At 38.9% G+C, this 16,656-nt stretch overlaps 1 protein-coding gene across 11 annotated transcripts in view; it reads right to left on the bottom strand.

Moving 5' to 3' along the window:
- Positions 1 to 16,656, bottom strand: part of EGF (epidermal growth factor) — a 100,061-nt gene that overhangs the window by 19,148 nt on the left and 64,257 nt on the right. For 9 of the 11 annotated variants that reach the window (XM_050790985.1, XM_050790987.1, XM_050790988.1 and 6 more), the window contains 5 exons: positions 12,917 to 13,084; positions 12,080 to 12,229; positions 8,628 to 8,747; positions 3,906 to 4,022; positions 3,052 to 3,177 (listed from right to left, as the gene is read on the bottom strand). In XM_050790985.1, the coding sequence (XP_050646942.1) occupies positions 3,052 to 3,177; positions 3,906 to 4,022; positions 8,628 to 8,747; positions 12,080 to 12,229; positions 12,917 to 13,084 (681 nt within the window). The remainder of the gene's footprint in view (positions 1 to 3,051; positions 3,178 to 3,905; positions 4,023 to 8,627; positions 8,748 to 12,079; positions 12,230 to 12,916; positions 13,085 to 16,656) is intronic. The other 2 variants (XM_050790994.1, XM_050790990.1) reach the window with 1 other exon arrangement.

Genomic DNA, 16,656 nt, shown 5'->3' on the forward strand with positions numbered 1-16,656 from the left:
TTTGAATAGATATCCTGTCATTGGCATACATATTATATCAAATACAACAGTTTTGCTTTTTTATGTAAGTATAAACTATATCAGAAAAACCATCCTTTCTTTCCTGACTACCCACCATTTTTTCTTTCTCAGTTACTGCCACCCTAACATTTAGGGCCTCTCTTCCTCTCAATTTTACATTACTGCAAGAACAGCCTTACTCATTCCTGGATCCCATGCTTCCTCCATGCCATGCATAAACACCAGTGCCACATTATTCTCCCTACAGCACAACGATGATAAACCCATCATTGCACCACTTTACTCAAATGTTGCCAGTGGCTCTCTGTTGCCTAGAACTTTGCTGTCCAACTTGCTAGCCACTGCCATATGAGAGTATTGAGTACCTGAAATGCATGTAGTTCATATTGAGATGTGCTGTGAGTATAAAACACACATTAGAGTTTGAAGACTTAGTACCAAAATAAAAAAGAATATTAAGTATCTCAATAATTTTTATACTGATTATATATTAAAATGTTAATATTTTGGATATATTTGAATACATAAAATTTTATTGCAAAAATTCATTTCACCTGTTTCATTTTACAGTTGTAGTGTGGTTAGTAGAAACTTTGGGACAACACTGACTGACTGACCCTCTGCCAGTTTCACCGGAGAAGTGAAACCTCAGTAACTAACCCTCAGATTTTAGTCTTCTACAGAAGTAACCCAACCCATCTGTTACAGGCTGAAATGTGTCCCTGCCCCTCCAATTCATATGTTGAGCCCCAACTCCCAAAGTGACTGTATTTGAAGAAAGCGTCTACCAAGAGGAAAGTAAGGCTACATGGGGTCCTAAGGAAGGGGTCCTAAACCAGTAAGATTGGTGTCCTTAAAAGAAGGGGAAGAGAAAACAAAAGAGGAAGAGAAACTAGAGCCTTCTCTCCCTCTCTCTCTCTGTCTCTCTGTCTCTCTGTCTCTCTCTCTCTCTGTCTCTCTCTCTCTGCACATCAAAGAGGAAAGGCCATGTGAGAACACAGTGAGCAGGTGGCCATTTGCAAGCCAGGAAGAGATCCTTCATCCAAAACCAAATCAGCCAGCACCTTGATCTGGGACTTCTAACTTCCAGAACCATGACAGGATACATTTCTGTTGCTTAAGCCATCCAATCTAGGATATTTTGTTACAGGATATACTACCTTATCAGCCTTAGTTTCTGTTCTTCCCCTCATATAACCTAAACTTAGTGCTCAACTAGGCTACTCTCTACCCTTAATGGCAGTCATGTGATCTGTTCATGTCTGGACTCTTCCCATCCCTTCACATTTCTGCAAATGAAATTACTTATCCCCCATGCTCCTTCCAAAATGACACTTCCTCCCCGAAATCTTTCCCAATACCTCAAACAGATGTTTCTCCCAGTTCTGAACTTTCATTGTGGTTTTTACTTCGCTTATCATATGCACTCTTCTTCATCACTGATCACAGCTATATTTCTTTTAGGTTACATGTTCCTTGCAATCGAAGACTACCTTTCTCATCCTGATATTTCTCACAGTTTCTAGTACTGTGGCCTTACTCTTAATAGGGGCCAAATCAATATTTAACACATTGAATTGCTATCCTGGATGGCCCAAACCAACTCTTTTATAAGTTTCTGTTATAATTTCAATAAACTATTACCTTGAGAGAGAGAGCTTTTCCAAAGCAAAGACAACGATGTATGCTTGACCAATAAACTCAACTACTCTTAATAAGAAGAAGGATAACACTTTTTTTTACATAGCACTTTTTAGATGCCAGACAAGGTTCAAACTATTATAACTACATATATATATGGGGCGAGAAGAGAGAGTGAGAGCGAGCTGGGGGAGAGAGAACAGAGGAGCAAGCCCACCGCTTCCACGGAGTCTGCGGACTCTGTGCCAACCACGCAGGCAGGGCGAGCACACCCCATTGTGTGCTTGCTACTGGAAGGAGATGAGTTAGTAACAGTGTGAGAAACCAGAGCCTAACGAGTTTAAACATCCAAGAAGAGATACCTTCCTTTCTCTTCAAAGGAAATTAAATATGAAGTCTGCTTGTCTAAATTATCTATGGGCCTGCTTAATTAGAGCAGTGACATTTTCCTGACTGACAGCCAAATATGTGCTTAAAAGAGTGTTTACAGATGTCTGTGGATTCCACAAAACTAATCCTATAAAGGTCTGATTTAAATCAACCAGATTCAAAAGATTGATAGTTATTGATATTTCATCTTTAACCTTAACAAGTGGGAGAAAGCAGTATCATTTGAGTTTCTTATCAGTTTCTTACGTTTTCAGAAAGAGGGAAAGAAAATACTGAAAGAGAAGTTTTAAAGCGCTGCAAAACTTCAGATAATCACTTCCCCGTGCTTCAGATGGCTTCAGGCAGGTTTTCACTTGTACGTGATGTGATGCTACTGACACCTGGAAAGGTACGAGACATCCAAGACGCGAACTCCCAATCCAACGTGCCACACCCAGACCTTGCCACAGGACGGGGATTATGAAAGAGGGTTGAATCATTCTTTACTTGTATCTCAATGTCAGTGGCTTGACTCTCCCACCTATTGAACTTACCAAGAAGTGCGAGAGGAGCCCTTTGACAAGCCACACCTCCTTTTCTTTACACACACAGCAGTGACTTCCAACAAACTGTCATCACCTCTGCAGTTCACCACATTTCTCTTACCAAATTCACTGACAAATAAATGCTGTCCAGCTCCCCACATGATGGCTCAAGGTGGGAAGTATTGGTGAGACACTGGTGTCACTCAAACCCCAGAAAGAATTACAAAGGCAGAGGAGTAAGCAGCCTCCAAAGGGGCTTGCAGCTGACCGGAGCAGTCATAACACAAGGGCACAAACTTGACTGTTCACCAAGAATGGAAATATGTCAGTTTCAGCAGTCGCACAACTCTTTAAATCTTGACATGTGTGTCACCCCAATTATATCCTGTCTTCTCTCTGCTCACTGCACCCACACTGTTTCCTGATTTCTGAGGCCTGCCTCTGCCCTCCTCCCTTGGCACATGCGTCCTCTTACCAAGACAGTGAATCCCATCTCCTCGGTAGCCTTCTGAGCACTGGCAGACATAGCCGCCTTCGGTGTTGATGCACTTGGAGGAGGCAGGGGGGCACACTGGGACACCCATCTCACATTCATCTATATCTGTGGGCAAAATTAGGAACTAGTACAATATTTAGGCAATCCTGATATAAATGGGACTAGTTGGAAAGAATAAGCATAATCGTATATTCAATTCTTATTCAGTCCTTTACAGGTGCTGTTTGCCAACATCATGCACGCCCTGCATCTTGGACATAAAGTTCACAAGTTACTGCTGAATCAGTCTTTACAGAGTTCCCACCTATCCGATTAGGCAAATATGTAAACAAATCACTTTCTGCCAGAGTTTCAGACTGTAAGGACTGAGATCTTTCCAGCAGTCATTAAATTTTAATTTTGAGGCTATTAATATGAAAGAGGAACCTATCCATTAATCTATTCATTTGATTAAAACTTATGACCTAAGCTTCCGGGGCAAAAACAACAGTTGTGCTTTCATTGGAATTGGTGAAGTCATAAACTTGACTTCAACTCAAATTCATGCTTCTGAAGCTAATTATAAATTCTTCCCCTTAATGTCAACTGCATATATTGCATAATCATAAAATTGTACTATAAACTCAATGTCGTATGTTTACATTTGTATAAATATGTTTATAGGTCTCATTTTCTAGGCATGTCATCAATTTATTTTTTTTAGCTAACATCAAATAACTTATTCAAACCTGCTGATTACATAAATCCTCCTGGAGCTTTTGAGTCAGAAAGAGCAGAAAGAATGTTTCTGGTTCACTATTGTCCAAATATGTGTATTTGCCCTTTGCTCTTACCAGAACATAGTATTCCATCCCCAGCAAATCCTTTCAAACACTGACACGTGACATCCTTTCCCTCTGAAACACACCGAGCATACGTGCTGCATCCCACAGGAGCACAGTCATATTGACCTGCAAATAGCAAGAATCCCGTGCAGTTATTTCCAGACAGAGAAGAAAATGGACTTTAATGTTCTGGTTCTGCAGAACAGTCCACCATTCCTTTCCAAAGTTCTGGGAGAGGTTAATCTCCAAATAGAAACACTTAGTTGACCTATAAACTACCTCTACTTTAAAAGATCCATAGCTGGCTGGGTGCAGTGGTTCATGCTTGTAATCCCAGCACTTTGGGAGGCCAAGGGTGGATTACTTGAGCCCAGGAGTTTGAGACCAGTCTGGGCAATATGGCGAAACCCTGTCTCTACTAAAAACATGGTGGTGTGTGCCTATAGTCCCAGCTACTTGGGGGCTGAGGTAGGAGGATCAGGAGACTGAGGCTGCAGTGAGCCAAGATGGTGCCACTTCTCTCCAGCCTGGGTGACAAAGTGAGACACTGTCAAAAACAACAACGACAACAACAACAATGAGATGCATAGTCCCATAGCCATGTTTCTGTTTATGTGCTCTCAAAGAACTTTAGTCTTAAAGCACTATCTGATGTTCAAGGAACCCTATATGAACTTATTTATAATTTTTAAAAGCATTTGCAATGTAAATTATAAAATTGCTAGAAGCAAATAGACTCAAATTTGAAAGGCCTGTTGCTTATTTAAAAACTTCCCAACCATTTGGACAACAAAAGGAGTCAATCTATTCTTACTCCCCAAAGACACACAGACTAATAATTAGCAAGTAGATCTATGCACCAACATGGCAAAGAAATTCAATCATAAAAAGATTTACTGCCAATTTACTAATATCATATATAAGAGAATATGTATGTCACAATGTGTGTTTATTATCAAGATTTATGTAGTGACTTGCACACCTCAAGGCACTTTTACAAAGTCATGAACCATACAAGTTAAGTGCAGTAAATGGATCATTTCATTTCATACTCCATTGAAATGCAAGTGCCCCGGGGGACAGAGTTACCTGTTGAGCCATGAACGTGAGCAAGCTTTTTTTTCTTTGCTTTACTTATGTATGTAATCATTCTCCAAATGCCACCCCGCCCTACCTTTTTGGAGTCAGGGGAATCTGACATACCACAGTAGGATATAAATTATCATCTGTCTATTCATTGGTAAGCTTGCTCATCTGAGTACAGAAGAGATTTCTTAAAAAGCCCTCCGAACTTGCTGATAAATTAAAGAAAGTCAAATGATCTAAGTAGGATTCAGGTGGCATGTGAATGCAGGCATTGGGTAATTGCATTTGATTTGCTTAGCTACTTGAGCGAGATTTCTCTTGTGGGAGCAGATGCCTTTCATGCTTGCTTGGTCATCTCCTGTCACTCATGACTCTTAGAGACGGATAAGTTCAGACCAAATCAATTATCCATTTAATTCAGCATTTATTTGGAAGACTAGCTCCCAAATCACAAGGCTGCTCAGAGTGTAGAGTGGACAGTATCCGATTACTACCCAAGACGTTTTAAATCACTTGCAGAATTATCTTAAATTAGAATATGATTCAGGATTTATTTGGTAACATGTAAATCCAAGGCAGCTGTGTGTAATGAAAAGCAATAGTTATGCAGTTGTTGGAGGGATGGGCTACAGCCAAAGCTGTTGTTGTTGTTGCTGTTGTTGCCACAAAGGAGCTCTAGAATAAATAAATACCTGTGCTCACATTCCTCCTCTCTAGAACAGCAGTGACAATTTCTGCCAGGTCTATTTTTCATGATGGTTCTAAGGACTAGAATAAAAAGTGACCTTAAAAAAAACCCTTTGATCAAGATATCTGATCAAATATTTGATCAAACACTGTTTGATACATATTTAAATAAGGATGACAAAGAAAGATATTGTGATAATTTAAATAAGAATTAACCTTTATCACACTAGAAGAGACTCCAGGTCCTGTTAATAAAACTCATATAATTCGGCCGGGCGCAGTGGCTCACGCCCTTAATCCCAGCACTTTGGGAGGCCGAGGCCGGCGGACCACTAGGTCAGGAGATCGAGACCATCCGGCAGATCACGAGGTCAGGAGATCGAGAACATCCTGGCTAACACGGTGAAACCCCGTCTCTACTAAAAATAAAAAAAAATTAGCCGGGCGAGGTGGTGGGCGCCTGTAGTCCCAGCCACTCGGGAGGCTGAGGCAGGAGAATGGCGTGAACCCGGGAGGCGGAGCTTGCAGTGAGCCAAGATCGTGCCATTGCACTCCGGCCTGGGCAACAGAGCGAGACTCCTGTCTTAAAAAACAAAACAAACAAACAAACAAAAAACAAAAAAAAACCTCTAATATAATTCATTCAAAAGTACCTACTACGTATTGGGCCTTCCTGAGAGCCAAAAATATGGTGGTGAAGAATAGGGCTCTGCTACTGACAAGGGCTCTGCTACTGACAAGGGCTCTGCTGTTTGCTGTTTTGTATATTTAGTTATTGAAGTACAAGTGTAATGAGTATGACCAAGGGGCAGAACTGAGGTTCCAAGAGAGCTGCAATAGGCAGCCGTCGCCCAGTCAGGAGCTAGGAAAGGCTTTGTGAGCCAGTGGGCGGAAGGACACACAGGACTTTGAAGGGCTAAGAAGCACACCATGGGCTGAGAAAACAACTAGCGCACGTGTCTGTGTCTGTTAGAAACAAGGCCAGGGTGAGGGAAGCAGGCCACAGAAAGCCAAGGGTAAAAGGGCTGGTGAGCCCTTGTTGAGTCTGGGGAGGTGTCTAAAGGTTGTTTCATACAGGGCCCAACAAGCCACGTGAAGAATTTTAGATTATACTCTAAAATCCTAATGTGGAGTTTTCACATTGTCTTTTAGCCATAGATACTTTGTTGATGTGAAATCTCACTCTGAAACAGAAATTAGACCCCCGAGCCTGACTTAGGTGTAAGTAAGGCTTCACAAGCTAGTACAACACAGAACACAATCCAGGTACGGAAAGATGAGGGGTTTTTCACCAGGACAATCAGTCCCCTCTATTCTGCACTAGGCTCCAGGTATTAAGCCAAATTCACAAATCCTTGATCACTTAATCACTCCCCCATTCCCACCTATCTGTCATTTAGTCTTTCAGTGCCTCAACCATGAGTCTTTCAAAATATGCTCTATGAACCTTTAGGGATTCCTGGTGACTTTGCAAAGGTTCTCTATATCCCTAACATTGGTGTAAAGTATTTTATTCTATCATGCTGGTTGTCTCCACAACAAACTGTGGCCTTGAGGATAGGATGATATTTAGCTCATCTTGGTATCCCCAGCACTTAGCACAGTGTACGCCAAATAAGTTGCTGAACACACAATATTCCTAATGTTAACAAAGTTTTCCAGAGCATCTTATTTTCACATGAATTAATTATTTGGTCATAATTTTCAAAAACCTTTGGTCAAGTCACTAACTTAATAGATCTTAGTTTCTCAGCTTTCACATCTGTGAACTGATTTGTAATGAGGAAATTAGAGATTACAGTTGACCCTTGAACAATACGGGTTCGAACTGCACAGGTCCACTTATACCTGGATGTTTTTCAACTGAACACAGATCAGTATTATTGGTGAGATGTGAAACCTGCCTGCATGGATGCCTGATGTTTTGAATACCTGGGTTCCATGGGTGACTGTGACTTGCATATGTGCAGATTTTGATATACTCGGGGATCCTGGAATCAATCCCCTATGGATACAGAGGGATGATGAAATATATAATCTAACATTCTCTGCAAATGTTAGTTATTGTTATTATTAAAATTATGAACCTCCTTATTTATATCTTATAAAAAAAATCACACTGATAAGGTGAGGTAAGAAGTACCCAGAGCCATGTACATCAACAAAGTAGTTTGCAGACCACGAAAGTTGGGTAAAGCATCTCCTTAAATGTCCTAATGTGGAGTTTTGAAACCTTTTTTTTTTTTTGCCACATACGTCTTGTTAAAATAAAGTGTTACTTAGTAACACAAACAAATAAAATATTTCAAAGTCAAATTGCACTGCTTGAAGGGCAGTGACCTAAAGTGAAAGGATGGGGTTTGCAGAAGCTCTATGGCTGAGCTGAACCCAACTGGAAAACCACTGACCTCCTGAGTGAATATGGAACAAGAAAGACTTAGGTTCCCTAAAGTTGTTACATACTGAACACATGATTTGGCATTTTAGTGACAAATGTGCAACACAGAAGAAAAGGATTCCAGCACTTGCTGTTTGTGGACTTTCTGCAGCAATTGAAGTGCTCAACCTATATTGGCTTATCAATTACTATCAAGTTTTCAAGCTAATGGGAAAACAGCAAGGTGGACCCAATACCAAAAATATCAGGGGTGGATGGAAATACATTCAAATATGTTGTCCCATGTTTTACTTTTATTTCCAAGTTACTTTGTTTCTTCACAGAACAAAGACTCTCATTCAAAGACTCTCAAGGTGTCCTGTTTATGTCCACACTAATATGCAACCATCTTTCTCAGGCACATCATTCAGAAGACACAGACTTAGGGAGTCCGAGGTTTGCTTCATTAGCCTTGTGTAGAACTTAGCCAATATTAAGTTAGAAAGGTAATTCAAAATTTCTCATTGGTAGGATGAAAACTGTTGGAACCAAAGCTATATTGGAGAACTGGTTATTCATACCTGACACCGTGATTTCAGCCACTAGCATGTGTTGAGCTTCTGTAATGTTATCTTCTGACACTCTAGTCTTCGATAAGGTGTCCAATGGTGTTACCTGGTTCTTTAGATCAACTTCACCACCTATTGAAGGTCAATGGATGCAATTAAATTTAGCTTTTCTGTTTCAAAAAAAAGTTTGATTTCATTTATGTTCATGACTATTCATTGGTTGTGAATTCAGACTCATTCTTACAGTAAGAGGATTCAGAAACACTATCAGGGTCTTGGTAACTTAGTAAACCTCACCCTGCTATCCCACACCCTCTCATTTTCACTGAGCACTTAATGATTTAGGGGATAAGGAACCAGTAGGGAAGAAAGATAGGACTGTTTCAGGTACTGGCAAAAAACAAGAGTAAAATACCAAAATCCTTAGGCCCTTAATCAGCTCATAATCACAGCCCACCGTTATTAAGGACAAAATAGATGATCTCCCCAACTTGTCTTCCATACACATTCTTTCTCCTTTATGCTGCTTTCATGCTTATTTTAGCCTGATTTTACCTACATCTTATAATATGAAAGGACATAAAAACGTCATGATTTAATACAGGCATAAGATTCATGCACTCCCCACTCTCAGAATGGAAGAAATGGATTCTGTAAGACAGCAGTTTTCTAAACTGTGATCCACAGAACCCTGGGATCATCCTTCAGAGCATCCCTAAAGTCATAATTCTTTTCATAATAATACTATAAAGTTACTTGCCTTTTCCCACCATGTTCACATTTGTACTGATATGGCAAAAGGAATGTGGGTAACAGCTGGTGTCTTAGTATAAAAAAAGGAAATGACAGCAAAATCTACCAGTAGCTGAGCTCTTCACTGCCACACACTCATATTTAAAAAAAAGAAAGAAAGAAAGAAAGAAAGAAAGAAAGAAAGAAAGAAAGAAAGAAAGAAAGAAAGAAAGAAAGAAAGAAAGAAAGAAAGAAAGAAAAGAAAGAAAGAAAGAAAGAAAGAAAGAAAGAAAGAAAGAAAGAAAGAAAGAAAGAAAGAAAGAAAGAAAGAAAGAAAGAAAGAAAGAAAGAAAGAAAGGAAAAGAAAAAGAAAAGAAAAAATGCTGGGCACAGTAGCTCATGCCTGTAATCCCAGCACTTTGGGAGGCCAAGGCGGGTGGATCACATGAGGCCAAGAGTTTGAGACCAGCCTGACCAACATGGTGAAACCCTGTCTCTACTAAAAATACAAAAATTAGCTGGGCATGATGGCACATGCCTGTAATCCCGGCTACTCGGGAGGCTGAGGCAGGAGAATCTCTTGAACCCTAGAGGCAGAGGTTGCAGTGAGCTGAGATCATGCCATTGCACTCCAGCCTGGGTGACAGAGCAAGACCTTGTCTCAAAAAATAAAAATAAAAAAGAATTGGCTGGGCAGGGTAGCTTACACCTGTAATCCCAGCACTTTGGGAGGCCGAGGTGGGAAGACCACTTGAGGCCAGAAGTTCAAGACCAGCCTAGGCAACAGAGCATGACCTTGTCTCTACAAAATATAAAAATAAATTAATAATTTAAATAAATAATAATTTAATAATTTAAATAAATAATAATTTAATAATTTTAATAAATTAAATAAAAATAAAAACAAATTAGCCAGGCATGGTTGTGCATGCCTATGGTCCCAGCTACTAGGAAGCTAAGGTGGGGTCCCAGCTACTTGAGCCCGGATGGGGCCAAGGCTGCAGTGAGCCATGATCATGCCACTGTACTCCAGCCTGGGCAACAGCGGGAGACCCTGTCTCAAAAAATAAAAATAAAATGCAGTTTCACAAGAAGATTGCTGTGAATCAATAAGAATTATTAATTTTTAAAACACTTGACCATTGACTACACAGCTTTTTAACACTCTGTAATAAAATAAGAAATACATATAAATTATTTCAATGCATACTAAAGTTATGATGGTTAACTAGAGGAAAAACATAAGTAATTTTTGAACTGTGAGCTGAAACTAACCTCTTTTTTTCATTGCACGTTATTTTACTTGAAAAAAAATGGCTTAATAGCACAGGAAAACTGTGCTTTTAAGACTTGGGTATGTAGCAAACATTCACTTTTCCTTAAAAATGAATGAAATGAGCCTATCACCTCGAGGAACACAGCTGGCAATAATTGTTGCCAATGTCAGATACCAAATTGCAACTAAGCTTTAGGAAGCTACCGTCTGTCCAGTTTAAGCATAGTATCAAAAGAATAATATCCAAAAAAGGCACCTAAAAGGGCTATCATAATAGCCCTCTTCCAACTCTATGTCTGCGTGAGGCCAGACTTTGTTCACAGACTTCAAGCAAGACAACACATGATAACAGATTTAACATAGATGTAGATATGAGAATCCAGCTGTCCTCTACTAAGACAGACATTCAAGATATCAATGTAAAAGAATGTTGCTCTTCTCACTATATATTTTTTGCTTTGAAAAATAAACTTACTTCAGTTATTTTTATAAAATGTATATTAATAGATAATAAATTTATTGTAAATCAATAGATATTTCTCAAATCATGTTGTAAATTTTCATATCATAAATATTGATAGATATACATAAAAACTCTTTGAGGTTCTCAATAATTTTTAAGAGTGTACAGGGGTCCTGAAACCAAGAGGTTTGAAAACTGTTGATCTAAGGCAACAATTAATAGAAAGTTCTGAAAATCTAAAGTATCCAATTCTGGTCCATGGCTAGATTCGTTTATTTTTCGTCAGTCTGTCACTTTACTTATATTTACACCATGCCTACTGGATTAAATATAAATTTTTTAAAAATTTAATAAAATGTAAATTATCTTTAGTATATTTCTGGTGGAAAGATATCAAGGGGTGAATCCACAGATGCCCAGATTGTTTGGGTGCACATTCAAGGAAGACAAATCAGTACTACTGGTTATACCTCACACTTGGTTTACTCTTCCTCTTCCTCAAAGTCATATCTAGTTTGTAAAAAAGTACATCTTCTCAGGCTGGATTTCCCACATTTGTTTAACACCCTAAAGTTATTTTTTATAAAGGACTTTGATTTTCTTATTAAGACTTGTCATGTGGTAAGAGATCATATACTACTACCTCTAAAATTGAGGACATAAAACTTCTAAACAAAATATCTCTGAACATTTTTGTGAGGTGATAACACTTTGACATTTATTTCCAAGCCTGGGACTCACTCCACTATAAATGGGGAGGTGGAGGGCCTGGAGCTTAAGACTTTTACCATTAGAGGTCAATTAAATTTTGCCTATCATAAGGAACTCAAAACTCAGCAGAAGAGAACAAATAAACAAATTCTTAACATTCCTAAAAACAGGAGAGCTTTTAACATCCAAAATATTCAAAAATCAGCAAAAGCATAGGGATTGATGTACAGCTGTATTTCTCAGCCAAGGTTAGGTAATTCGCTACACAGTTTATTATATTACCTGCCAACAGCTGATGACCATCCAGAGCCAGACACGTTTTCCCATCTGAGGCTTTCATAAAACCTTCACGACACAAACACCAAGCAGTTCCAAGCCTTTCTTTGCAAATATGTTCACAGCCTCCGTTTTGATATAAGCAGGGATCTGCTCCTAGTAGAGAAAAGAGGCAAATTTGCAGGTAGGTTTGAAGATGAAAAGGATGCCATTAATGCAAGTCTACAGCTTGCTTTTAGGGAGCTACAGCTTTTAGGGAGAGAAACGCAGTGTATCTAAACAGAGGGTTTATCAACAGCTATTTCAGAAGAGTTCCCCCAAGGAGCCAAGGATTCTAAGATAAGCCCAGAATGTTATTACCTTATTAGTACTGAGTAGAGCCAGTACATTTGTTCAAGAAGCTCTTTAGTCAAATGTGATTCTTATTTCCTAACTCATCATCTCGTCAAACTGATGAAGAGCAATTCAGAAAGAAGAGCTACTATAAAATGTGAAATGCTTTTTCCATTTGCTCACTCCTCAGGGGTACGGAAAGGTCCAAGTTTTGACAGAAGCTTCCACTGCCGTTGTCTAAACTGCCTGCCTTAACCCAAGGCTCTTTGAAATGTAGCAGGTAAGTAAAAGTTGTTCAAGAAAAGAAATGAAATTGGAGAGATAAAGCCCCAATTACCAAACTACCAGATTGTCTTAAACAAACCTAAATCTTAGAAAATCTTAACACCTACACAGTCAGTGAAAATTACAAAATCCCCTCCACCCCCACCCCAACTGCGTGACATCAAACAATTAAAATAGTTGCGGATTCCAGCCAAGGAAAGACTGTGTAACATCTCCAGTATGTACCTGGTTTTGCCAATGGATGAACCACAACCAGTGAGGAGGGCTTCAGCATGCTGCCTTGGAGACGTACTCTATCTTTGCCAGTCTTCTTGTTTACTCTTATTACTGATGGCATAGCCCAATCTGAGAACCACACATAATCCTCAAACACGGCTATAGCAAATGGGTGACCTGGAAACAATTCAAATGTGTTCAATACACCTTCTTTGTCTTTGCAATGACTATTTACGAAAGGACCAGGCTTGAAATGTACATGACATTCCTACACTAAATCAACTATTTAGCTACTCAGCAAGTTATAATCAAGCCACCGACTTACACACCTGACTCAAGAAGAGCCCACATGAGGAGGGAACGTCACCTTAGAATGGGAGCATAGTGGCATGAGGTCCCAGCAAGGCCCATTATCACCCAACATTTGCAGAGTGGGAGAATGTGGGTTGATTGTCTTCCCAGCACCATGAAGGAGGCAAAGGTGGAATTTTCCCTGTTTAGTACATCTGTCACTGTATATAGACTAAACTCGAGTAACACATCTTATCACTCTTTGCCTTAGGTTCCTACTCTTTTGAACAGCAGTGATATGCCGTAGATCAAATTCACAGGTTGTTGTAAGGATTTTTCAAAATTTGAGGTAATTGTATGAGAGTCTCCCCACATTCCCATCATCACCAACACATTTGCCTGCATTCGTCCCCCACCTTCTTTCTCCTCTCTCCTTATTTAATATTGACGTGTGTCCCTGATGTCACTCTTCCTGCTTTCTCTAGGGCCTGGATCCATCAACAACCACCCCTTTCTCTAACATCTTCCCTCTCTTCATTCCACTAGCTTCGTTCCCTGTCTACTAATATCCTCTCTCCCATCTTCATTTCCTCATCCCTGTGACCCCTCTGGCTGCTCTTTGTCTCTTTCCTTCCCTTTTTAGCCAAGTTTTTGAAAGAGTCATTTATTATCTACTGCCTCCATTTTCATGCCTCCTACTGACAGTAAGTGGGCATCCTTCTGAGCCCACCTCCACCAAACCTACCTCTCTGTGCCACTGGAACTGCTCTGAGAAGGCATGCAAGTATTAAATATGCAAGGGAATGTTTTAACGTACTATCCCAGGTGGTTAGAGACTAAAGATAAGGAGGCTCAAGTTGATGTTTTAATCAAGGCTGCTCACATTCCCACAGGCCACTCTTTGTGTAAACGAGCAATGGATTTGGCAGATGCGAATGAATGTCTTCCCCTACTGGTGGCAAACTCAAATAACTTGTGGTTGCAAAGCGCCTCCACTTATCACTGTTGATCAGGGTCATTAAGATTCATTTTAGTCTCTGGCCCTTTGTCCCAAATTAAAGCCTGAAGTACAGCAAGGGAATGTTTAACATAACTATAGTCTTTTTTATCAAGGTGAAAAAGCATAACAGAAAACTTAACATCTCAACCATTTCTAAGTTCACTAGTGTTAAGTGCGTTCACACATTGCTGTACAGCCAATCTCCAGGATTTTTTCATCTTGCGAAACTGAAACTCTATGTTCATTAAACAACTTCTCATTTCCTCTCCCACATCCCCTGGAAACCACCATTCTCTTTTCTTTTCCTATGAATTTGGCCACTCCAGATACCTCAAATAATTGGAATTGCACAGTACATGTCTTTTTGTGACTAGCTTATTTCACTTGGCGTAATGCCCTCAGGAATTAATCCATGTTAAAGCACATGTTAGAATAGCTACAGTGTTTAAACAAATACCCTACACTAGACATAATCTTTCTTATTTTTTGTTTACAGAAGAGCCACAATTGCATTTTAAATTAAGAATATCTTCAACCTTTTAAAATAAATTTTTAATGTACAGACAACATTATATGTTTTTATTGTGTACAACATGATGTTTTAAGATATATATACATTGTGGAACGGCTGAATCTAGCCAATTAACAAATGCATTACCTCAGTTATCGTTTTTGTGGTAAGAGCACATAACATCCACTCTGTTAGAAATCCTGAACTGGCATTTGGGAAGCCACCACATATATACCAGTAGATGGCACTGTAATGATGGGAATGTTACTTACACAATTTAATATAATATTATTTGATAATGGCCTTTAATAGTTGTATTAGTCATGTAATATAGTAGCAATATATTCACAATAAATTCACAAAGTATCTGCTATGCTTTTTTGTTCAAAATATGGTGCCTTCACATTCTAGTTAGGAATTTTCAAATTCCTTTCTAACTTTTTATGTCAAAGGTACAATTTTACATTTATTTAGATTATGTATTTTTTGTTTTTTGTTTTTCGAGACGGTCTCACTGTATCACCCAGGCTGGAGTGAAGTTGCACAATCACGGCTCACTACAGCCTCAACCTCCCAGGCTCAAGCGATCTTCTCATCTTAGCCTCCTGAGTGGCAGAGGGATTACAGGCGCTCACCACCACGCCCAGCTAATTTTTGTATTTTTAGTGGAGACAGAGTTTCGCCATGTTGGCCAGGCTGGACTCGAACTCCTGGGCTCTTGTGATCCTCCCACCTTGGGCTCCCAAACTGCTGGGATTACAGGTGTGAGCCACCATGCCCAGCCTGAATGATTTTTTAAAAAAATAATGTATGTGTTCTCTACTAGATTCCTTGGCTTTACAGATATCATATTTGTTTTACTCTCCACTGTATCTCCAATTCCTATAATGTCTCAATCAATACCCCTGAAGTAAATGGATGATAAAGTCTAACCTTGTATATAAGCATATCACTTATTGTGAAGTATATCTTTAACTTTTAGAGAGTCTTAGAAATACATAAAATTTTAAATTATACTTATCTTGAGCCAAAGAGAACAGGCAAAATAGGTGTCTTATACAGATTATTAGTTTGTTAGTTTCTTCCTAAATGAGAGAAACCATGTTTTTTCATCTTTCCAACCAATTTCTAACTCTCCAAAGCATCTTCAGCACTTCCCTAGCTCTCATTTTCTATATGCAATCTATTACAAAATCCTCTTATTTTATCCACAATAATTTTTAATACCATAATCTTTCATTCCATTTTTAAATGACAGTGTTCAAACTCAGGCCATCACCATTTGTTGCCTGGACAACCACTATAGGCTTCTAACAGATTTCCTTCTCTCCAAATTCCAATCGAACTCTTATACTTTACCTAAGCAGCTATCCAGAGATGCCAATCTTAACATATACATTTTATGCGCAAGAACATTCAACGCCCCTCTACTAAATTCAGAATTTAAGTTTAGTCAACATATCCTGGCAGTACTAACATACAAAGACCAATTTTTGCAGCCTTATAATCTTTTGTCATCATCTATTTACCACAAGGCTCAGTTTAAATACTGTCTTTGTCATTCCCAGAGTCAAAATAAATTTCCCACTGCTTATATAATTTCATAGCCATTTTGTACTTCTTTTAACAGTTGGCATAAGCTACAATGTTTTAAAGATATTTATGAAAACACATGACACCCATGTAAAATCTGAAAATAATAGGAGAGGAAACTATATTAATCTTTGCACATATTACCAACTGATACTCATTCATACCTAAAAGTGCCTACAATATCACTATTGTGAAACAACATTTTCTAAAACATAAGAAATGAAAACAGCTGAACCAAGTTCTTATTTCTAAAGGAGTTTAGAAAATTTTAATATTTTCATTCTGATTTTGGGACTTCTTGGAAAGAGAAATGATTATACAACACTATTTTTTACCCAGTATTCCAATGTTAAG

Source organism: Macaca thibetana, chromosome 5 (genome assembly GCF_024542745.1).
Source record: "Macaca thibetana thibetana isolate TM-01 chromosome 5, ASM2454274v1, whole genome shotgun sequence".
Lineage (NCBI taxonomy): Eukaryota > Metazoa > Chordata > Mammalia > Primates > Cercopithecidae > Macaca > Macaca thibetana.